Here is a 24,988-nt window from a genome sequence, read left to right as displayed (position 1 = left end):
GTTTATATTTTCTGTAATGTTCCTGGTTTTTCTACTATATGAACTGGTTTACCCTAGAAGGCTTTTTTAATATGTAAACTCCTTTTCACTTATAGGGCATAACTATTGCACAGTGAATAACGGAGGCTGTACTCATTTATGCCTGGCTACTCCAGAAGGCCGCTCTTGCCGCTGCCCTGACAACACAGTTGGAGTGGATTGTATAGAGAGAAACTGAGCGCTAAACCAGGAAATGTGTTAGAACAGAGTCTCCCTTGGGAAAAGTACTGTAAATAGTTCACAGCTATCAGCGTAAAATGAAGACAGTAAAGATAAGCTCCATGCTGCTTACAGGGGGCAAGCCACAACACATACACCATAGCACAGCATGGTGGCATTCAGGTAAGTCTGTGCTGCCCAGGGAGGGTCCCACGCCCTGCAGCATCACCTTCTTGCCTTTAAAGAGGAGCTTGGGGGCTCATTTGCTCCTGTGCTGGGCTCTGAACCTCCCAGTAAAATTATCATACCCTGTGTTTTATGGGGTGTCTCAAATCCTGATGTGCCTGAGAGATGGGAATTTTGAGCACCACTGACTGTGCTGTGCATTGGAGCACACAACGATTCAGCTACAGACTGGAATGCTGTAGCCCAGCAGCGGTGCAGCAGGGTCACAAGTTCAGCTTCCTGTTAGGCAGTAAGCCTGTCGTCCAAAGGATGGTCAGTGGGTGCGTGAGAACATCCCTTGGCAACATGAACTCCACAGTGCTTTAATACATCCCCCTCAGCTGCCAAAGCCTTTATACGTTAAAGCTGCTCTCTTAAACCTTTGCTTTTTGGCTATTGATAATGTTACGGGAAGTTAACCAATATGCTTTAGCACAGGATAGCTCCTGTACTGGTTCATGTTGCCTCTTCATACTGTGTGCAATCATCTTACTACCAGCAATACTTTAGTGGGTATTGTGAAATTTTCCCTGGATTTTCCCAAGAGGTTTATTTTTTGTCTTGCTAGTGGACACTTATTGAATAGCTTTTGGATATCTCCAAAGTTGAGACTTGGGATACAAATGCCAATTCCCATAACTCATCAAAGAATGGCGATTGATTGGTGTTGTGTTTTTAAAGGGAGACTGTCAAGTATTTTTTAAAATCTTCAATTTCCTATTTTTGTGATACTATTTTATAAGCTTGAAAATGACACTTCCATTTTGCCCTACCAATTTTTTTTCTTTGTGGCAAACCTGGATATTTTCTTTTCTTACAGACCATGAACAACCAAGACAGTTGAGTATTTGTTAGGCAACACTTTTGACAATCTCACAGGGCTTTAAAAAAAAAAAAAGCCCTGTTCATGTGTCAGTTTACAGCAAGGGCAAAACATCTGTGCTGGAAATGGGTGTGAAGATGGAGCGTGTCTCCACTGACAGCAATGCGTGCAGAGCAGTTAGGAAAATCCAGCACAGGTTTCATAAGAGATTACACATTGTAATGATAAAACCCTTTAATAAACCCTGCTGCAGCAGACCATTTCTGGGAACAGGATTTAACTTTTGCTCCTGCTGCTGCAGGCTGGTTAGCTTATCTGCAGTAGAAGAACCAAATGTGATTGTGAGAGTCATGTATCTAAATAGCTGTCTTTATAATCTCTTGGTCACAGGGATAAATTACAATAAAAACCCCCAGGCTATAGTTAAAAAAACTGAGACCGTTCTCCTCCAGATTATAACATTGCTATAACAGAGCCAATTTTGAGCTTGAACTATCTGACAATTTCCTTTTTAATTATGTATTTATCTCAAAAATATCAAATGCCATATAGAATGTTAACGTTTTTGTGTAACTTTTAATAACTTTTAATTCATTGTATTCATATACTTTAATGTGTCTTAAAACTGTAAATACCAATAATGTGCTGAAATGAAGGTGCTTAATAACTGTTCCTCCAGAATTATTCAAATATCAGGTGATACATTAAAGTTTACACTCTGTACAGCTATTTGTAGTACAGCCAATAAAGAATTTTTTGTATAAAAATGTCTTTTGCCTGCACGACCAAGTGGTGTCTTGTATTCTTAAATTTTCTGATGGTGAATTTTAGTGCACCATCGTAACTTGGTCACTGTGTAGACCAGAGTAAGATTTGTTCCCAAGATTTGATTGATCCTAAAGCCCCAATCCCTCAACTGACTCCATGCGAGAGCACCCGGGCGCCTGCAAGTACTTCCATTGAAGTCAATTGCACTGAAAGCCATCCAGAATCAACTGCAAGACTAGGGTCTAAATTAGACCATGCAGTTCAGGGCCAGATCCAAAGCACATTGTAGTCAATGAGAGTTTTTTCTGTTGGCTTTGGATCTGGCCCATAGGGCATTGGATAAAGAGCCAATCTTAAAGACATACAGGTTTTTTAATTATACACATCTGTCTTTAGTGGATTATCTAAAAAGTATATTTTAAGGAAAGATTTGAATGAAGAGGTTGGTCTGGTAAGACTTATTGGCATCTATTCTGTGTTCTGCTTTGGCTGTCACACATGTCCTGAATGGTGTCTTATCTCCTTTGGGACCTCCCATTCCAAGATAACACTGAGTCTGAGTGTCATAAATATCATATAATTCTGTATTAAAAAAACCCCAAACAATAACCTCTAAACTAGGAAATACCAAAGTTAAATCTGTATGTTGAACCTTAACTCTGCCCTGTTATGTGTGGGAGAAGTCCTGCGGTGCCTGTATGTGGTCATATAAATAATGCCTTGACACAGAGAGGCAGAATTAAGTTTACACAGTCTTAACTTTGGTATTTTCTGATTTTAGAGTGCTTAACTTTTTTCAATCTTAATTTTCTCATAAGACAGTGGAGGTTTTGTATGGCATTTCCTAGGTGTTTTGTATGTGTGTAAGACAAAACAGGAGAAGATCTAAAAATCACCTTCACAGTTTGCCTAGACATTCTGAATAGGCAGCAGCAGGATGCCCAAAGTGAAACCAGATTTACAGAGTGCTACGTTGAAAATATGAACACAGTAAGAGTTTTGCAATTTATTTCAGTGGCAGCTTAATCGTACTAAACCATTACAGCTACTCCTACTATCCAGGGACAATACATATCCTAGGGGGGTGGTTCCCAAACTTGTTCCGCCGCTTGTGCAGGGAAAGCCCCTGGCGGGCCGGGCCGGTTTGTTTACCTGCCGTGTCCGCAGGCTCGGCCGATCGTGGCTCCGAGTGGCTGCAGTTCGCTGCTCCAGGCCAATGGGAGCTGCTGGAAGCAGCGCGGGCCGAGGGACGTACTGGCCACTGCTTCCAGCAGCTCCCATTGGCCTGGAGCAGTGAACCACAGCCAGTGGGAGCCGCGATCGGCTGAACCTGCAGATGCGGCAAGTAAACAAACAAAGGCTTTCCCCGCACAAGCGGTGGAACAAGTTTGGGAACTACTGCCCTAGGGATTCGCACCATCAAGCAGCACTACTGGATAAACTGTTTTATGGGGTTTTTTTCATATTTTAAAACCTCTAGGAATGCTCTGAAAAATAAATACATTAAAGTGACGCCTTCTTCCTCAACAGATTTGCTCCTAGTGTATTCAGCGTCGTACTGCCTGACTTGAATAAAACAAAGTTTTCACTGATTTTATTCCTGTTAGCACTATAGAGTCAATGCAGCTCAGAGGGTGGAAGCATGGTTTGTTCCTCCTTGTGCATCATGACCAGACTTGTTTGCTTAATTCCAAACCACTAGTTCTGTGCAAACCAACTAAAAGCAATGAGAGTATACAGGTTTCACTGAAGACCTAATCGGACCTGCAGAATCTTTATTACTGATGTCATAGAGAAGGCCTCAACTTGGGTCTTAGAGCTCACACTGAGTTTGTGGAGCTGACAGAGAAAGTCTATTTTAAGTTATAAACCAAGCACAATTGAAATGGAATCAGACACAACAAACATGATGCCATTTTTATAGATTTACTTTTTCAGAGTAAAATCCTTGATGTAATCATTACACATGAATTACACCCCCACACATCTGAAAAAAGCCAGTAGTCAGTGAAGGGTAGTTGCTACTGACTTGCAGTACAATCCTAACCAGACATAAGTAATGTTTTAAATAAGAAAAATTTAAATGATTTGTACTGAGAATATTAGAAGTTTCCACTGGGGGAAACTTCATATAGAGGGTTTGCTTAGTGGCCTAAGCATCAGGTAAAGAATTCCTAAAGACCCTGCAACATAGGAATGTAGGAATTGCCAGACTGGATCAGAGCCAGGGTCCATCTAGTCCAGTATCCTGTCTCTGAAGCATCTGGTGCTAACCACTGTCAGAAGAAGGTTCAAGAAACACCAGTGAAGGTAAATGTGGTAATCTGCCTAATCCCCAGCCCCTATGTAGGACTCGTCCTAATCCTTAAGAGTTAGAGATTGGTTTAAACCCTGAAACATCAGATTTGAATCTTGCTAAATTTTTGGTCTCAATGAGATCCTGCGTCACTGAGTTCCACAGTCTAATTATACTTTGTGTGGAAAGAGTATTTCCTGGTATTAATTTTGAATTTGTCTTCTTAAAAGGATTGACTCAGCTTTTCATCATTCTACAGTTTACCGTTTGGGAGTATGTATAAAAATCTGAGTATCTTGCTTCCTCTGTCTGACCATTAAAGACTGCATGGCATAAAATTCAGGACTTTCCCTGCAGTTCCTGGCGGAATTTCCCCATCCATCTTCATCCCCGAGTGTCAACTGCTATGCACCAGTTGGCTCTCATCCTCTACCTCGCAGGTAGCTGCATTTCAGTGGTGCTGGTATATACATTATCTGTGAAGTGCTTTGAGTTGAAAGGTGCTGTGCAAATTTATTTTAAAAATGGTGAGTTTGGGACTGGAGATCAACTACCTCTTTCTCCTTGGGTGCTGTGGAGTATTAAAAAAAGGCTTGTCAAAGTTTAGAGTTCAGATTTTCTTGCCTTTCAAAAGAAAACAAGAGGAAAATACTTCAAAAGAAAACATTTGCAGGAGAGTGAAAACTGTAGGAGAGAGGCTTTACTCAATGGTAAAGTAAAAAAGAAATTTAAGCAGAGAATGGATGGGGGAGGACAAGGGTAAAATAGTTCTCATTTATTAGAGATGTCAGTTAAACAGTTTTTGAAATGCTTTCATTCAGATCTACTTGTATAAGTTTCAGAATGTGTATTGTTACACTATGCTAATGTATTAAGCAACAAAAGGTGAATTCTGTTTTCCATTGCAGTTGTGAATCCACAGTACTTAGGAGCAGGATTTGGCCCTGTGGCGCTTTAAAATAGTGTCAGCGAAGATCTGGAAAGAAAGGAAAATTTGTTACTCAGCACTGAGTTCATCATAGTATCAGGCTCGTCAGGAGGGACCCATACGATGCAGTGCAAATAAAGCATAAGTGTTAGGACAGAAAACATCAACCTCCAAAAATAAAGCATAAGTGTTAGGACAGAAAACATCAACCTCCAACGGAAGATAAGTGTCTTAATCCTGTAGACAGCTTTTAAAATCTTTCACTGTAAAATCCACTTGCAGGGGCACTTTACCCTACACAATAGGGAAGAAGCAGTCACTTAAAGAAATAAAGCTGAAAACTTGCCATAACGTATGTCGCTATGAAGTATGTCTCAAATTTTATACCATTTGAAATTATCCTTCCAAGAAGGATACATCTAAACCTGAATTAAATTGTGGGTCTGGTCCTCACGCCTGCGTGTGAGAAACAGGAGGAATTGTTGTTGTAGATTTGCTTTTGATTCCCATTGCTTATCATCTCCATGGAATTCACTTCTCATGGTGCTGCTGGTAGCCCAGGATAGTTTGCAGAGGCCCAACATTCTCTTGGTTACTGTTCCAGTTTGGCAGACTGCTTGACCTGCATTTATCTGATTACACAATTTTGTCACAAGATGTTAGATTTTAACTCGCATGAATATAATTAAGAATGATAGGTGATTTATTCGAGGATAAGAGGATGAATGGACCCTCAATGGCAGTGTCATGTTGCATCAATTTAACCTTGGGTTGAATACGGTCTGTTTCTCAGTGCAACATTTCATAGTATATTGCTCTGGAGAAAGTTTGGCAACAGTACAGAAATCTGATGGAAAATGAAGATGTTGCCATAAATTAGGTTGTGAAACATTTAAAGAAATAGACTGTACAATTTTAAGAAGCCTCCCGCAATTGTCCTGTTTATAAGGACTAAGTGTTGCCTTCAGAATCTAAGATATGTATCTAGGGATTTGGCAGGAGTTTACGTAATAACCACTTAAATCATCTGTTTTGTTCAGATTCTTCTCCACTTGAATTCTGCTGTTGGCTTTACTGGCATTTTTGTGGGGGTCTGTAGGTGAGGAAAATAGGAGAAAGATGCTTATGTTGTCCCCTCTAAACGTACTCATAACAAGTACTGATGGTGGATCCTCAGAAAGTTAAATTAAGCACTGAGTGGTTCAGCTGTTTATGAGGTGCACTGAAGTGTTTTTCTAATATCCAACTGTTACAAAATAATTGTGAAAATTATTCTGTTCTAAGCCGGATAGGGGTAATAGCAGTAACTTGTGGTCTGCCTTTGATATTTTATTGTAGCAGGATGTTGGAATTAGAGAAGGGGGACAATCTCACTAATCACAAGTAACCAGCACATCTCAAATATCAATTATTTATAGACAATGATACGTCTACACCAGAGGTCCCCAAACTGTAGGGCGCACCCCCTGGGGGGCGTGGAGGAATGTTTGTGGGGGTACGGCAGGCCCAGGCCCTCCCAGTGCCACTCTGCTCTGGCCCCATCCCCAGCTATGGTCCTGGCCCCATCCCCAGCCTCATCGCAGCTCTGCTCCAGGGTGTGGGCCCAGCTGGGGCTCTGCTCCCAACCCTGCCCCCACTCTTGGCCCCTAGCTGCAGCGCCATTCCTGGCTGGAGGTGTGGGCTGGAACTGGCTGCTGGCCCCCACTGCAGCCTGGCTGCAGCTCCATTCCTGGCTGGAAGTGGCTGCTGGCCCCCACCGCAGCCTGGCTGCAGCTCTGCTCCTGTCCCCAGCCTTAGCCCCTGGCCACAACTCTGTCCCCGGCCCCAGACGCACTCCTGGCCTCAGACCCACCCCCAGTCTCAGCCCCCTTACCCCTGTCCATGTCCCCCCTACCGCCCAGAGCCATGGACCCGCTCCCAGCCCTACTCAGGGGGAGGAGGACAGGGGTAAGGGGCACAACCCTGAAAAGTTTGGGACCACTGGTCTACACTGCAATAAAAGACCTGGAGATTGGCCGTGACTGGCTTGGATCAGCTGGATCAGGTTGCAAGGCTATAAAGTTGCAGTGAAAGTATCTGGGCTCTGGCTAAGCCTGGCCTCTAGGACCCTGTGAGGTGAGAAGGTCTCAGAGCCTGGGCTCCGGACACAGCCCAAACATCCACACCAGCCGTTCTTGGCCTGCGGGCCCCATGCGGCCCAATTAGTACACGGCTGTGGCCCAGCTCAGCTGTGTGCTAAAGGCTGGCTGCGTGCCAGGGTCCCAGGTTCCCGGCTGCCTGGCATGGAGAGGGGATGGGTCCAGGCTGCCCAGCCGGTCTGGGCTCTGGGCTCCCGGCCTGCCCCATGGGGTCAGGGGCAGCCACTCAGCCCCATAAGCTCTGGGACAGCCATGCAGTGAGGGTCCAGGGTGAGGGCTCCTGGCTGGCCCTATGGGCTCTGGGGTCTGAGGCAGCCACCTGGCCCCATAAGCTCTGGGGCAGCGGCGCAGCAGGGAACCGGAGTGGGCAGCCAGCCTGCCCTGCGTGGTGGGGGACAGGGTCTGGGCTGCCACTGCCAGCCCCTGTGGCCCAGGTAACAATGTGCAATAAGTTGAGAACCATTGATCTAGACTGATACTTTTGGCCCCACAGCCAGAGTCAGCTGACCTGGGCTGTGAGACTTAGTGCTGCAGGTTTATTGTCATAATGCAGACATACCCATAAAGTTAACACATGACCAAAGATGACAGAATAATTGCAAGCAATAAACACAAGGAAGTCATGATTCAAAATCTTGCTATTTTGTGAGCAGAGAGAAGCTGACTTTGTTGAACAAATTATTAGTTACAAATCATTCCTTCAGCTCTAATTATAAGGAACCTTTCTACATTCTCACAGAGCCATCTTTCATACCCCCAAGTAGATGTGGGCAAACTGGTAAGTGTGATGGGGTGACTGCCCCCCACTCACTCTGCAGGGTTGAATGCAGGCCTGATGAGCCAATTAACCCATTAGGCATTGATTAAGGAAGCTCAGCTGGGCAGCGATAGGTGGGGCCTATAAAGCCCAGGAGCTGAAAGCAGAAGGGGCTGTTGGGAAAAGGCAAACACTCCCAGGAGAAAGGAGGAGTGAGTGGAGGCTGTATTCACTCTTTGGGAAGATGGAGGTGGCTTTTGGGGATTGGTAGGCTTAAGAAAAAAAGGGGAACCAGTGGCAGGAAGCAGCCCAGGGACAGAGTAGTGAGCCCAGAGAGAGAAGGCTTAGAGAGCTGAGCTGAGGGTCCTCAGGCTGGAATTCAGAGAAGAGGGTGCGCCTGGGTTCCCCTACTAGCCAGTAGGTGAGTGGACTGCCTGGAACTACTGAGAGCTAAAGCTCCTCCGGAAGAGGGGAGCATGGACAATCACATTGCTGGAGGGCTGGGCCATGAAGAGGATGCTGTGGTTCCTGAGGCTGTGAGTGGAGCTGCAGGCAGATGGAGTGACTGTGCAAACTATGGGTGGGCATCGGCCTTGAGCTAATCCCCAGGAGGAGGTGTCAGTCTGGTTGTGAGTGGTGCACCTCATGACAGTAAGAGTAAGCAATGTATTTTTTGGATCTAGCCCCTCTTTCTGTTTATCTGTTTTTACAATGGTACTTCATATTTGAAATTGTGACTGATGGTTGTTTGAAATGAATGGGAGACCTCTCTGGCACTGTGTGAACTCTTTGCGAACTCTGTCATGACTACTGCCTCAAGTTCTTGTTCACAAGTCACTCTTTGTGCCATGTGATTGGTGACTCAGTGTAGGGGTCTTTTATTTTTATTTCCCCCCTATTTCCTAACTGGATGCTTTGAAAGCAAGCAAAGGTTATGAAGGGATTATTTATCATAACTTTTATGAGGCAGACATGTCTATGTTCTGTCACAAGATGAACAACTTTCTGCAATGGCTGAAAGCAATTTACCAACTATAGTCTTCAGTGGTACTGCCATTCACTTTCCTAAACTGATACATTGCACAGGTGACTCTAACCTCGGCATTTAGGATTTGTCAAAAAATATTTTCATGTTAGTCATGAATTAATATACAGAAAAAGTTCTCCTTTTGGGGAGATTCATGTCCTGAATATGAAATCTTTCTTAGAAGCTCAACTAGTTGTCCCTAAAATGAGGTTTTTCAAATTAAAATTAGCATTAGGCAGACTTGTACAATTAAACTGTAGCTTCTTTATTCAGTTCTATTTTAAAATGCAACTGAAAGGTCTGAAATATGTTGCACATTTAATACAGGACTTGGTGTGAGAATCAGTCTGTCTCAGTAACGAAACAAGAATTTCATTTCACTTCAGTGGAGCAATGCAACCAGTTATATTTTTCCATTTGTGTATCTAACACCTTAGGCTAAATTTTACTGAGGCAATACAAAAAAGTATTGGTCATGACTATTCATAAGCAGTATTTTTAAAAAAAAGAGGAGTATAAATTCCCTCAGTATTGACTGACTACTTCAGGACTACACAAATGTACAGTGGTGCTGGCCAGCTCTCTCCATTTTATCATGAGCATCAAGACGCTTGAAACTTTTCTCTTAAACCCACAACTCCTGCCTGAGAATCTCAGGCTGATTTTTAAATAAAGGAAATTTCTAGCCATCATGGTTATTGAGCTAGTTACATTTTCTAGCGTCGCAGTTTAGACTCCAGAAGACACATAAGAACTTGGTCACCAGGGTGACTGGTCTGCTTAAGGGGAGATGGGCCTAGTCTTCCCCTCCCCCACCCCCAAAATGCATGATTAGCTCATCTCCTCGGGGGCGGAGGGGCAGGGAAATTGGGTCACACAACCTCCATCAGCCCTTTATCTAGATAAGATGGAGGCCTAGATAGAAAGAGGAAGTGGTGGTGTCACCAGCAGCAGATGGCTGTCAAAAGGCTTTGAAGAGCTCGAGAAGAACTCGAGGCAGGCAGAGGCCTGTGTGGAAGGCTTGTGAATGGTCACATGCTTGGGAAACAGGAGGGGCTGAAAGGCAAGCCCAGAGGGTGCACTGAAAAAATTAGAGGTGAGAACACCGGTTACTTAAGAAGGAGGAGCTGTTTTTTGGTATTTTTGTGTTGTTTTTTTCCCCTAGAATAGGTGGAATTTTCTTAAGGATGTAGCTGGAGGGCCAAATCAGGGCAGCAAGTCCCTGCAGCAGTCAAATGAGGCTGTGGAGTTCAGTGAGGAGCCCTGAAGAAAGGGAAACCAAGGCCAGGAGTCACTCCATGCCATGAGGGGGTGTTCTAGAGGCAAACATCCAGTAACAGGACCCAAAATGTATCTTTTTTTTTTTTTAAATCTTATAATTTTGAAGCTAGTTTCATGATTTTCTGAATGCTTGGGGTTGGTAATACTGAAATGTTTATAGAGAAGTTATTCTTCCAAAGGAATATGTCTTGTGATTAGAATGCAGGAACTGGGAATCAGGATCCAGTCCCAACTCTGCCATTCGCTTAATGTAGGACATTAAACCAATCACTAGAGCCCAAATTTTCTAAGATTCACTATTTTATGGTGCCTCCTCTTGTACAGACTTTTTTCCAGAGGGGCTGAGCACCTACACATCTTAACTTGAATTAGAGTTGTGGATTCTCTGCACTTTTTTTAATCAGGCTTTTGGTGTTTACCCACACTGGGAAGCCTGCTCCCAGCAGTTTTGGAGACATACCCATAGACTGGATGAATATAATACTTAGAATCAGCTTTGCAAGAAAATTGTTTAAATTTTCTTCCACTAATGACAGGTTTCAGAGTAGCAGCTGTATTAGTCTGTATTCGCAAAAAGAAAAGGAGGACTTGTGGCACCTTAGAGACTAAGCAATTTATTTGAGCATAAGCTTTCGTGAGCTACAGATCACTTCATCAGATGCATTCAGTGGAAAATACAGTGGGGAGATTTATATACATAGAGAACATGAAACAATGGGTGTTACCATACACGCTGTAACCAGAGTGATCACTTAAGGTGATCTATTACCAGCAGGAGGGCGGGGGGGGAGAGCTTTTTGTAGTGATCAAGGTGGGCCATTTCCAGCAGTTGACAAGAATGTCTGAGGAACGGGGCGGGCAGGGGAATAAACATGGGGAAATAGTTTTACTTTGTGTAAATGAACCATCTACTCCCAGTCTATATTCAAGCCTAAGTTAAGGCATGAGATGCGCTGTCCTGAGGTTGGGGGTTCCACGACCACCACCCCCAAGAGGAGAAGGCGGGTGGTGGTGGTTGGGGACTCTCTCCTCCGGGGGACTGAGTCATCTATCTGCCGCCCTGACCGGGAAAACCGAGAAGTCTGCTGCTTGCCAGGGGCTAAGATTCGTGATGTGACGGAGAGACTGCCGAGACTCATCAAGCCCTCGGATCGCTACCCCTTCCTGCTTCTCCACGTGGGCACCAATGATACTGCCAAGAATGACCTTGAGCGGATCACTGCGGACTATGTGGCTCTAGGAAGAAGAATAAAGGAGTTGGAGGCGCAAGTGGTGTTCTCGTCCATCCTCCCCGTGGAAGGAAAAGGCCTAGGTAGGGAGCGTCGAATCGTGGAAGTCAACGAATGGCTACGCAGATGGTGTCGGAGAGAAGGCTTTGGTTTCTTTGACCATGGGATGGTGTTCCATGAAGGAGGAGTGCTGGGTAGAGACGGGCTCCATCTTACGAAGAGAGGGAAGAGCATCTTTGCCAGCAGGCTGGCTAACCTAGTGAGGAGGGCTTTAAACTAGGTTCACCGGGGGAAGGAGACCAAAGCCCTGAGGTAAGTGGGAAAGCGGGATACCGGGAGGAAGCACAGGCAGGAATGTCTGTGAGGGGAGGGCTCCTGCCTCATACTGGCAATGAGGGGCGATCAACAGGTTATCTCAAGTGCTTATATACAAATGCACAAAGCCTTGGAAACAAGCAGGGAGAACTGGAGGTCCTGGTGATGTCAAGGAACTATGACGTGATCGGAATAACAGAGACTTGGTGGGATAACTCATATGACTGGAGTACTGTCATGGATGGTTATAAACTGTTCAGGAAGGACAGGCAGGGCAGAAAAGGTGGGGGAGTAGCACTGTATGTAAGGGAGCAGTATGACTGCTCAGAGCTCCGGTACGAAACTGCAGAAAAACCTGAGTGTCTCTGGATTAAGTTTAGAAGTGTGTGCAACAAGAGTGATGTAGTGGTGGGAGTCTGCTATAGACCACCGGACCAGGGGGATGAGGTGGATGAGGCTTTCTTCCGGCAGCTCACGGAAGCTACTAGATCGCATGCCCTGATTCTCATGGGTGACTTTAATTTTCCTGATATCTGCTGGGAGAGCAATACAGCGGTGCATAGACAATCCAGGAAGTTTTTGGAAAGCGTAGGGGACAATTTCCTGGCGCAAGTGCTAGAGGAGCCAACTAGGGGGGGTGCTTTTCTTGACCTGCTGCTCACAAACCGGGTAGAATTAGTGGGGGAAGCAAAAGTGGATGGGAATCTGGGAGGCAGTGACCATGAGTTGGTTGAGTTCAGGATCCTGACGCAGGGAACAAAGGTAAGCAGCAGGATACGGACCCTGGACTTCAGGAAAGCAGACTTCGACTCCCTCAGGGAACGGATGGCCAGGATCCCCTGGGGGACTAACTTGAAGGGGAAAGGAGTCCAGGAGAGCTGGCTGTATTTCAAGGAATCCCTGTTGAGGTTACAGGGACAAACCATCCCGATGAGTCGAAAGAATAGTAAATATGGCAGGCGACCAACTTGGCTTAATGGTGAAATCCTAGCGGATCTTAAACATAAAAAAGAAGCTTACAAGAAGTGGAAGGTTGGACATATGACCAGGGAAGAGTATAAAAATATTGCTCGGGCATGTAGGAATGTTATCAGGAGGGCCAAATCGCACCTGGAGCTGCAGCTAGCCAGAGATGTCAAGAGTAACAAGAAGGGTTTCTTCAGGTATGTTGGCAACAAGAAGAAAGCCAAGGAATGTGTGGGCCCCTTACTGAATGAGGGAGGCAACCTAGTGACAGAGGATGTGGAGAAAGCTAATGTACTCAATGCTTTTTTTGCCTCTGTTTTCACTAACAAGGTCAGCTCCCAGACTGCTGCGCTGGGCATCACAAAATGCGGAAGAGATGGCCAGCCCTCTGTGGAGATAGAGGCGGTTAGGGACTATTTAGAAAAGCTGGACGTGCACAAGTCCATGGGGCCGGACGAGTTGCATCCGAGAGTGCTGAAGGAATTGGCGGCTGTGATTGCAGAGCCACTGGCCATTATCTTTGAAAACTCGTGGCGAACCGGGGAAGTCCCGGATGACTGGAAAAAGGCTAATGTAGTGCCAATCTTTAAAAAAGGGAAGAAGGAAGATCCTGGGAACTACAGGCCAGTCAGCCTCACCTCAGTCCCTGGAAAAATCATGGAGCAGGTCCTCAAAGAATCAATCCTGAAGCACTTGCATGAGAGGAAAGTGATCAGGAACAGCCAGCATGGATTCACCAAGGGAAGGTCATGCCTGACTAATCTAATCGCCTTCTATGATGAGATTACTGGTTCTGTGGATGAAGGGAAAGCAGTGGATGTATTGTTTCTTGACTTTAGCAAAGCTTTTGACACGGTCTCCCATAGTATTCTTGTCAGCAAGTTAAGGAAGTATGGGCTGGATGAATGCACTATAAGGTGGGTAGAAAGCTGGCTAAATTGTCGGGCTCAACGGGTAGTGATCAATGGCTCCATGTCTAGTTGGCAGCCGGTATCAAGTGGAGTGCCCCAAGGGTCGGTCCTGGGGCCGGTTTTATTCAATATCTTCATAAATGATCTGGAAGATGGTGTGGATTGCACTCTCAGCAAATTTGCGGATGATACTAAACTGGGAGGAGTGGTAGATACGCTGGAGGGGAGGGATAGGATACAGAAGGACCTAGACCAATTGGAAGATTGGGCCAAAAGGAATCTGATGAGGTTCAATAAGGATAAGTGCAGGGTCCTGCACTTAGGACGGAAGAACCCAATGCACAGCTACAGACTAGGGACCGAATGGCTAGGCAGCAGTTCTGCAGAAAAGGACCTGGGGTGACAGTGGACGAGAAGCTGGATATGAGTCAGCAGTGTGCCCTTGTTGCCAAGAAGGCCAATGGCATTTTGGGATGTATAAGTAGGGGCATAGCGAGCAGATCGAGGGACGTGATCGTTCCCCTCTATTCGACATTGGTGAGGCCTCATCTGGAGTACTGTGTCCAGTTTTGGGCCCCACACTTCAAGAAGGATGTGGATAAATTGGAGAGAGTCCAGCGAAGGGCAACAAAAATGATTAGGGGACTGGAACACATGAGTTATGAGGAGAGGCTGAGGGAGCTGGGATTGTTTAGCCTGCAGAAGAGAAGAATGAGGGGGGATTTGATAGCTGCTTTCAACTACCTGAAAGGGGGTTCCAAAGAGGATGGCTCTAGACTGTTCTCAATGGTAGCAGATGACAGAACGAGGAGTAATGGTCTCAAGTTGCAGTGGGGGAGGTTTAGATTGGATATTAGGAAAAACTTTTTCACTAAGAGGGTGGTGAAACACTGGAATGCGTTACCTAGGGAGGTGGTAGAATCTCCTTCCTTAGAGGTTTTTAAGGTCAGGCTTGACAAAGCCCTGGCTGGGATGATTTAACTGGGAATTGGTCCTGCTTTGAGCAGGGGGTTGGACTAGATGACCTTCTGGGGTCCCTTCCAACCCTGATATTCTATGATTCTATGAATTGTATCCAGTTTGCAAATTAATTCCAATTCAGCAGTCTCTCGTTGGAGTCTGGTTTTGAAGCTTTTTTTGTCGAAGTATTGCCACCTTTTAGGTCTGTAATCGAGTGACCAGAGAGATTGAAGTGTTCTCCGACTGGTTTTTGAAGATTATAATTCTTGACATCTGACTTGTGTCCATTTATTCTTTTACATAGAGACTGTCCAGTTTGACCAATGTACATGGCAGAGGGGCATTGCTGGCACATGATGGCGCATATCACATTGGTAGATGTGCAGGTAAATGAGCCTCTGATAGTGTGGCTGATGTGATTAGGCCCTATTATGGTGTCCCGTGAATAGATGTGGGCACAGTTGGCAACGGGCTTTGTTTCAAGGATAGGTTCCTGGGTTAGTGGTTCTGTGTGGTTGCTGGTGAGTATTTGTTTTCAGGTTGGGGGGCTGTCTGTAGGCAAGGACTGGCCTGTCTCCCAAGATCTGTGAGAGTGATGGGTTGTCCTTCAGAATAGGCTGTAGATCCTTGATGCGTTGGAGAGGTTTTAGTTGGGGGCTGAAGGTGATGGCTAGTGGTGTTCTGTTTTCTTTGTTGGACCTGTCCTGTAGTATGTGACTTCTGGGTACTCTTCTGGCTCTGTCAAATCTGTTTCGTCACTTCAGCAGGTGGGTATTGTAGTTCTAAGAATGCTTGATAGAGATCTTGTAGGTGTTTGGTGCTAATAAGCAATGGTCACATAAACACCACCCTATACCGGAAACCTACTGACCACTATTCCTACCTACATGCCTCCAGTTTTCACCCAGACCACATCACACGATCCATTGTTCACAGCCAAGCTCTACAATACAGCCGCATTTGCTCCAACCCCTCAGACAGAGACAAACACCTACAAGTTCTCTATCAAGCATTCTTACAACTACAATACCCATCTGCTGACGTGAAGAAACAGATTTGACAAACTAGATACAATTAACTTAGGTTTGAATAGAGACTAGGAGTGGATGGGTCATTACACAAAGTAAAACTATTTCCCCATGTTTATTTCCCCCCCCCCCACTGTTTCTCAGACATTTTTGTCAACTACTGGAAATGGCCCACCTTGATTATCATGGTTCTCTTCTCTCTCCCCCCCCACCCCCACCCCCGGCTCCTGCTGGTAATAGCTCACCTTAAGAGATCACTCTCCTTACAGTTTTCAGAGTAGCAGCCGTGTTAGTCTGTATTCGCAAAAAGAAAAGGAGTACTTGTGGCACCTTAGACTAACAAATTTATTTGAGCATAAGCTTTCGTGAGCTACCAGGTGAGCTATACCTTTTTGTTCTCTCCCCCCCCCCCCCTTGCTGGTAATAGCTCATCTTAAGTGATCACTCTCCTTACAGTGTATATGATAACACCCATTTTCTCATGTTCTGTATATAAATCTCCTCACTGTATTTTCCACTGAATGCATCCGATGAAGTGAGCTGTAGCTCATGAAAGCTTATGCTCAAATAAATTGGTTAGTCTCTAAGGTGCCACAAGTACTCCTTTTCTTTCTTCCACTAATATTTGCTTAATATGCTGTTTTCATGTAAATTAACTTGCTAGCATATTCATGGAAAGTGACCATTGTTTCCTTATATTGCTACCTCTGACTGTAGCCAGCTGTTGACTTCTATTTCATACTTTAGGCTGTAAACTGTTAGGGTCAGGGACTATCTTTTGTTATGTGTTTATACAGTGCTGACCAAAAGGGTGTCCTGGTCCAGGACTGGGGCAGGTAGGTGTTGCTGTTATACAAATAAAAGGAGCATCAACATAATTTTAATTTTTAAAGGTACTTATATAAATTTTCTATTTTAATAAATGTCATGTTTGCTTTTGCTTAGCAAACAAAAGCTTGGTGACTGTTTTGCATGGGTTACGTTCCTCATGTAATGTCAGTTGAACCCAGTGGATGCTCTAGGTAGTGTAGATATCCTATGCTGCCCTAAACAGGACTCTTCTTGCCCATCTTAGAACTGAATTAACTGGTAAGCAAGTTATGACCTTAACTCTAGGTTAAGGTCTTGCTCCTGCTCCACAGCACCTTTCAGCTGGCAGACAGAATAAAAGTAGCAGACTAATGCTAGGGAGCATTGGTCTGCTACTATCTTAAGATTCCCAGACCAGTAGGAGCAAAGCAGTTAATCAGCAAGGTCTTTCCATCATGAGTTAGTGTTTGTCACAAGCAATTAAACTCTCCAGTCTGGAGGTCCAGCTCACCATGTGTGGATTTTTGCTTTCTCCAAGGCATTCTGCTCTGCCTCTCCAAAGTACCCACCCTCACCTTTTCATCTTGAACACTTGTGGAAGGGAGAAGGATGCTGAGTTACTCATCCACTGGAGGTCACACTGCTGCTATACACCATCACAAGTAGGTAGTCATTAACTCCCTTACTGCTCTGTTTTAACCCATTTGCTCGTTGTGTTATAGTTCCAGAGCAACAAGACTTGGCTAGGAACTTTCTGACTCAAAAGGTATTAATCCATCTAGTTTCCTCCTAGTTCTGTCTGATGGGTTTAGTTCCAGTGTTGAACAGAGCTGGGCAGCAGGGACCACCAAATTCCCCACATCGCTCAAAATACAAATGCATAGGGCAGCCCTGTCGTTCCTCCCTGCAACTCCGCTAGAATCTCATACACAGGGCTGAGCTGCAGTTGTGCCTTCTATCTGCTAGAGCACTTACGACACTTGCTGATCAGGGAGCTGGGCACCACCTCTTCCTGCTGCGATCTATTGAGAAAGGAGCAGTGGTGGGTGGCAGTGTCTGCAGAAAGGGGTGTTGGCAGTAGCATGGAGGGAGTGGCCCGGTATTGGGACCAGGTTCCCTCACCTTTCTCACAGCAGCCAGCCACTCCTTTCAAGAGCCCACACCAGCCATCTGTCCCTCAGCACAACCTTCGTCACCAGTCACCCACAGGCAGAACTAGCCACTCCCAGCACCCTTGGTGCCCTCTCAACAGCCCTACGCACCTCTATGGCCATAGACAGCCACCAAACAGCAACTGCAGACACCTACTACCAGTGTGGCAAACTCTCTTGCAACTTTTCCATGCGTGATGTGATTTTTTTAAAAAAATTATTATTTGAGCCTGGAGCCAGTCTCATGATAGATAGCAAATTTGAGCTTTAATTGCCTGCTCACCCCACTTGTCTCCTGTCACAGAGCAACCATTCAGAGCTGCTTTTGGCAGAAGCCGTTTTCACAGGAGTGGAGGAGGGAGTGAAGAGCTCTGCATTTCAGCACAGCTCCACTCCCTCCTCATGCTCCCCTCCTGTAGGCAATGGGCACAGGACATTCCCCTCTCCCTCCCTGCAGCACTGGGCCTCCAAAGGGATGGGGGTTGAAGAGCCACTGGAGCTGCCCCAGCCTGAAAGGGAGAGATGAAACCCTGCTGCAGCCCCACAGGCCAAGGGGAAAGGGAGGAAGGGGGGTGCCCCCCCAGAAGGAGCAAAGGTGAGATTCGGGGTGGGGCTAAACTGCTGGGAGGGGTCTAGGGAGATGTGGGGGAGGACAGGCAGAACCTGTGTGGGCACAGGGAGGACAGGATTGATGGGGAGGTTGGGGGCAGAATTAATTGCTGGGCTGGGGATATGGGGGTGAGTTCCTGCAGCAGGGGCCAAAATCACCTTGCCCAGTACATTTGGAGAGAGTGGGTGATGCTAATTGTAACACAGAGGGGATAGGAAGGGTCAAAACAACAAGGACCGACCGTGTGTAGGGTTTTTTTTAAAGGGACTTACTAGCAGAGGTGATACCTGGGGGCAGAGGCTTGCAGGGTCAAGTGCCCAGCCCCAGATTGGCCTGCCTGGTGGGGGACAGAGAGGGGCTCTCCTCACCTGTTCTGCCTTCCCCCTGGCACACTTGGCCCCTGTCCCTGGCAGCTGGGCCCGGCCTAGGTGGGGAGCAACAGGGGCAGGACCAGCCACACAGGGTTGCTGCTTTGCAGTGCAGTGTCTGCCTGCAAGAACCTGCCTCAGTGGCAGTAGGCTGCCCTGCAGCTTCTGGGGACAAGGGTTAAGCAAGCCAGAGACCCCTCCTTCTCTTAGCCCCAGGCAACACATTTCTGTCTCGCTCAGCCACTGACCCCAGCCCCTGGGTCTGGGCAGGGTGCCACCACACCAGCCAGGCTATCGGGTTGCTGCTCTGTGCAGCACAGCAGCTGCCTAGGGCAGCCAGCTTCAGCCATGGGAGAAGCGGCTCTGTCCCACTCCCCAACTGGGCCTGGCTGGTGGGAGGACATAGCCCCCCCTCACCTGCAGGTAACACAGGATGGGGAGAGCATGGTGGCCCCAGGCCAGGCAGGGAGAGGGGGTGTCACTGGGCAGAGGAGACACATGGGGTGGTCACATGTCCTCCCTTCTAGATTGTGCAGCTCCACTAGTGGGGCAGATCCACAAGTCATCTATTTACTAGTTTTGGGCTAATCGTGATTTGGTGGGGAGGGGCTTGATGTTGGCAATATTGCATCACTTTCAGTTACCTCCGCATCCACCTAGCTTCCCCTTCTCACTCCCCTCATCCACCCACCCAACCCATCCAAAACCAACCAGCTTCCCTAGCCATCCCCACACACAGCTGCCATGTTTTATACAGCTTCATGTTCTACCCTTACCACTGCCTTGAGCAGAGTGGATTGGTAACAAAGTGAACCTTGTCATAGGCACATCAATGCATGTGCCCATTAGCTCATGGGATTTGCATGAAATGGCACACATGGAGGTTGCTCTCATCTTCATTTGTGTGACGTTGTGATCTGCCAGGCCTTTTCCAGACACCCTAGTACAATAGTTCTCAAACTTTTGTAATAGTGACCCCTTTCACATAGCCTCTGAGTGCAGACCCCCCTTTATAAATTAAAAACACTTTTATAATGGTGTTAAATATATTAACAATGCTGGAGGCAAAGCAGGGTTTAGGGTGGAGGCTGACAGCTTGCAACCCCTCGCCCCCATGTAATAACCTCATGACCCCCTGAGGGGTCCCGACCCCCAGTTTGAGAATCTCTGCCCTACTAATTAGGGTCAGCTTTTGTAAGATTTTTGAACTGAATGAAAGTGCATTGGCCTACAATTTCCTGCCTCAATGAGGGGTATCAATACAGATAGTAGGTAAAATTCAGAACTATTGCACGATTTATATCTGTCTGATTGGAATCAGTGGCCCCTGTCAAGAAGATTTTCTTCTGCCACTCCTTAGTGTCACTGCCAAAAAAACTTTTACTCAGGATGCTTTGATTAAAGCAAGAGAAATGTTGGCTTGACACCTAAGGGTTAAATCTTGCATTATGAAGTCAACACTTACTCCAGCAAAATTGTCATTACGGTCAGTAGTGGTTTTGACTGAGTAAAGACTATAGGATTTGGCTCTGAAGTTTTAAAAATACACTTTATTTACATGTTTAGAATATATACCTGTGTAGTTTAAAATTGAAGTAAGAAAGCCATCAGGAATTGTGCTATGCATCTTAACTTCCTTTTCACATAAATATTTTATCTAGAGTTTGTCTCAATTAGCACAATTTTAAAACATCTCTCAGTTCTTTTAGAGTTTCTCTAAAAGGTGATGAAGGGGGGCCCCCTTCAGGCTACTCTGTTCCACTTCAAGCCTATAAAATGGTCTCCTCTTGAGCATGCCGGTAACAATACTGTACAGAACTGCAAACTACTTGATTTAAAGCCTTTACAGAAAATAATTGTTAATATAGGATACTACCATGATACCAATTTAACCATAAATTCTTAAAGTTAAAGGCTGAATTGTATTTCTACAACTGCTCTAAACGTGTTTTGAAAGCCATTGGAATAAGCAATTTACTGCATGAAAACAGTAACACAACACTTATAAGAATTTGATTAAAACACTTACAAAAGGGCTGAACCTTAGAGGTGCTGAAACCCAGATTGGCTGACTTCAACTTGGTCAGGCAAGTATTAACAATGAACCCTTTAAGAGTTTACTTTTTTTAATACTCCTTTAACAGAAAAGTGCTGTCAGTTTTTGGACTTTAGCTAAGGCCACATGAATCAGGTTTTTTAGAATACGTTAAACAAACATAGCCAATTATTTACAGCACCTGGTACCCAATTAAACAGGTTTGGTTCATCCCAAACTGTGTATAAAATAACAAATTGGCTAAACTGTGCACCTTCTCTCAGGAGCAGTAACCACAGATCACCACCCTCCTAGCTATTATGAGGTTGCAGTTCCCTGTATAGATAGTGGAAGATGGGTGTTTTGAAGAGGGACTTGGAAGAGGATAAAGTGATGGCTTTAGGGATGTTAACTGGAGGCTTCCAGGTGTGGCATGGGTGGAAGTGCTCCTCAGAAAAGCAGATGGAGCTGGCATCCCTTGTAGAGCAAAGGTGGTAATAGCTCTGCCCTTCCTAAGCTGTGAAGGCTTTGAAAGTAAGGATAAGACTTTGTAATTGACAGGGTTACCATACATCCAGGTTTTCCTGGACATTGCCTCTTTTTTGATTCTCCACCTTCTGTCCGGACAGACTTTTTCAAACAGACCATGTCAGGGGTTTTGCAGAGCAGTTGTTGCGGCCCAAAGGAGGAGGCGCTGGCTGCTGCATTCTTGCCACTGACAGGGAGTGACACTGTCCCTGCACCTCCAGTGAATACTCCTACCACAGGTACCCCCTCCAGCATCCCCCCCAAATAGCCCTTCTGGGGGGTGTGTACACACACCCCTCTCCTGCACTCTACAAGTAACTCCATCAGCACCTCCCAGTGTGTACACACCCCTCCAGCATCCCCTCCAACACTCCCAAATACCCCTGCCACACCCCCTCATGTGTTCCCTCCAGCACTTCCCTGTTGGTACTGCAGTACACACACCGCACCAGCAACCCCAACTGTACCTTCCCTCAAGCTCCTCCTCCCCTCTCCACATCTCTTCTCCTCCCCCAGCACTGCTGACAGTGTCCTCTCTTGGGGAATGTGAAATGTGGTAACCCTAGTAATTGACACAGTGAGAAGTGGAACCAGTAGACTTGGAGGGTTACATAGCACAGACTCAGGAAGATCTTAGCATATGAATGGCTTGAGGGGGAGGCATTGAGGCCAGGGAGGAGGAGATCAGGGTTTAGACAAGAATTTTGGCAGTGTGTGCAAAGAGGAAAGGTTGGAGAGGCATAAGAATAAGTGGTAAGATTTAGGCCAGGTCTACACTACCACTAACTTGGGTATAATTAAAAAAAGAGTACTTGTGGCACCTTAGAGACTAACCAATTTATTTGAGCATGAGCTCATGCTCAAATAAATTGGTTAGTCTCTAAGGTGCCACAAGTACTCATTTTCTTTTTGCAAATACAGACTAACACGGCTGTTACTCTGAAATATAGCACAATAGTTATACCAGAACAACTTCCTTTGTAGAAATGGCATCCCCCCCCACAAAGTTTAGCTTATGTTCCACCCAAGGACTTATACCTGCATAATTACACTACTATAGTTATACCAGGTGAGCTATACCTTTTGTCACCCCCCCCCCCCCCGCTCTCCTGCTGGTAATAGCTCATCTTAAGTGATCACTCTCCTTACAGTGTATATGATAACACCCATTTTCTCATGTTCTGTGTATATAAAATCTCCCCACTGTATTTTCCACTGAATGCATCCACTGAAGTGAGCTGTAGCTCACAAAAGCTTATGCTCAAATAAATTGGTTAGTCTCTAAGGTGCCACAAGTACTCCTTTTTGCGAATACAGACTAACACAGCTGTTACTCTGAAACCTTTGCTAACTGAGTGACTCCAGCTGGATCTACTCATGTTAGTCTGACAGTGAGCAAGAGACCAATTTTCTACCTACTGTATTTTTAAGATTGCCTATACTCTTGCAGAAAAGCATGATCAATGTTTCTTTCTCACCTTCTGTCCTACAAGAAAGAGCATTAAACATATTCTGCACTTCACCTTTTACTGATCGTGACTGACTTATTTGGTTAATGCTCATGAATTCTAGTGTAGGCATACCTGACATGTGGGGTGTTGGGGGGGCTGTCTATAAGCGAGGACTGGCCTGATCTTGGGGAAACAAGCCACTCCTCACTTATAGACAGCCCCTTAACCTCAAGCAAATACTTACCAGCAACCACACAACAAAAACACTAATTGAGGAACCTATCCTGGCTGTTAGGGGGCTTATTCCTTCACCCACTTACTTCCCTGGTCCTTCTCACATGAACAGAGAGCAACAATACCCAAAGTTCAAAGGTGCAAACAATTCAATGTTTATTGGGGTGAACTTCCAGCAAGCATGATTCTAGTTTCCTTCTTTAGTATCCTGTCCCAGCTCTGACACCAGAGCCTTTTGTGTCCCTGTTCCCATTCCTGCCCTTAGCAAAACATGATTCCAATTTCCTTACCCCTGTTCCCATTTCCCCACACCCACTCACTTCCTGACTGACTGCAGACTACATAGTAAAACTTGAGTTCTATTTAGCTATACCTTAACCAATCATTTTCCTGAAATTTAACTAACCAATCCTAACATATTGTAACATGATTATGTAACCAATTATATCCTGCCACCTTAATTAGTTTACACCCAGCAAAATTATTTATACAGCAGACAGAAACAATCACAGAACCAGACAGAGATTATACAGACAAACAATAGCAAAGTGGGAACTATAACGACAAAACAATACAGAAGTGAGGATTTCACATCCCAGCTATTGATAAGTGAGTTCTTGCCAGACAGGATGCTATCAAACTAAGTTTCCGTTTACATTTTCTAGGCACTTCCCTTTCTCTGGACCTGATAGGCACTATCAGGACAGGATTGTATTCCTAACAGCCCAATAGCACCTTATTTCAATGTGACTAGTTTAGAATGTGATGATGTGACCGTTCACTTCCCAGCTTGTAGCTGCTTCTGTTGCTTAGCCAAAGGCCTTAATCTAAGAACAGGGCCTCAGACTGTCCCAGTAAGAGAAGGACCTTACACTGGCAGACAGATTTTGATTCTTTCTATTATACCTCTAACTAACCAAGTGATAAGAATACACCTAAATTCTTTGAGTACAGCCCTTTACTGACAGGCCTGAATATCTATATCCTAACACTCCACCCCTTTTTTTTCTTTTGGGATCCTCCTGCCCAGGTATCCCTGGAAAAGCATAGGACATATGGCAACACATTTCCTGATAGGGCCAGGCATCAAGGTGGAAGGTGTCGATATTCCATTTGTCCCACTGCCCCTTGTGTAGTATAGTGCCCTGCACCTTCTCTTGTACAGGCATACCACACACACTCCAATTAGTGTTCCAGACTTTCCATTATAGCGGGCCTGAGAAGGTTGGGTCCGGGTTATCTAGTACACTGTAGGGTTTGGAGGGCTTACTACATAACCTATAAGTAATCTCCCTATGCAATGTAACACAAGTACAGTTAATAATACAAAATCCACAGCAACACCGAGTCCTGACCACTGCAGTATGATCCAACATCTGAGACACCCCCAAAACACTGCCTCTCCTCCTTCAACAGGGTCATGATCTTATGTGTCCAGTTGCTAGTAGTTGCAACAAGCTACTCCTGCAAGTTTTGCATGCTTTTGTCCATATAAGTCCATTGAATGTTCACAGAGAAATGGGATATTGTCCAAACCAGCTTGACCATTTGGTATGGAATCAGGCAGTATGCCCTGGCTTATTCACAGCAATAAGATTCACAGATCCATTTGTGTACCAAAGTCCATGTAGCAGCATGTAGATTTGTGTAGTTTGGTTATGGGCTGGTGTAATTGTGCCCCCAGTAATATGTACATTCCCAGCAAAACACCTTATACACAGTACACCCAATTGTCCACCCCTTGCATAGGCCATTGATCCTGCTCCTCTATAGGCATAGAGGGGCACATCCAAACATCTTCTATTGATTTACACTATTTTACACACCCCTCCATTGATTCCCAGTGAGCTCCTCCCCTTCTCATTATTTCCATGGGGCTTGTGGGGGCCACCTTAGTTGCCATTGCATTTCCAGGTACCACGGTAGCTATTACACAGGTGCTAGCCTCCTA

General features: G+C 45.5%; 1 protein-coding gene across 1 annotated transcript in view; it reads left to right on the top strand.

Annotated features, from left to right (window-relative positions):
* The window catches only part of NID1 (nidogen 1), an 88,019-nt gene extending 86,028 nt beyond the window's left edge, over nt 1–1,991 (top strand). Inside the window, exon 20 of the mRNA XM_073338168.1 lies at nt 96–1,991. Within this exon, the coding sequence (XP_073194269.1) occupies nt 96–217 (122 nt within the window). The 3' untranslated portion in view covers nt 218–1,991. The remainder of the gene's footprint in view (nt 1–95) is intronic.
* The last annotated feature ends 22,997 nt before the right edge of the window (nt 1,992–24,988 follow it).

This window comes from Lepidochelys kempii, chromosome 3 (assembly GCF_965140265.1).
Source record: "Lepidochelys kempii isolate rLepKem1 chromosome 3, rLepKem1.hap2, whole genome shotgun sequence".
Classification (NCBI taxonomy): domain Eukaryota; kingdom Metazoa; phylum Chordata; order Testudines; family Cheloniidae; genus Lepidochelys; species Lepidochelys kempii.
This window is presented reverse-complemented; position numbering and strand designations above follow the sequence as displayed.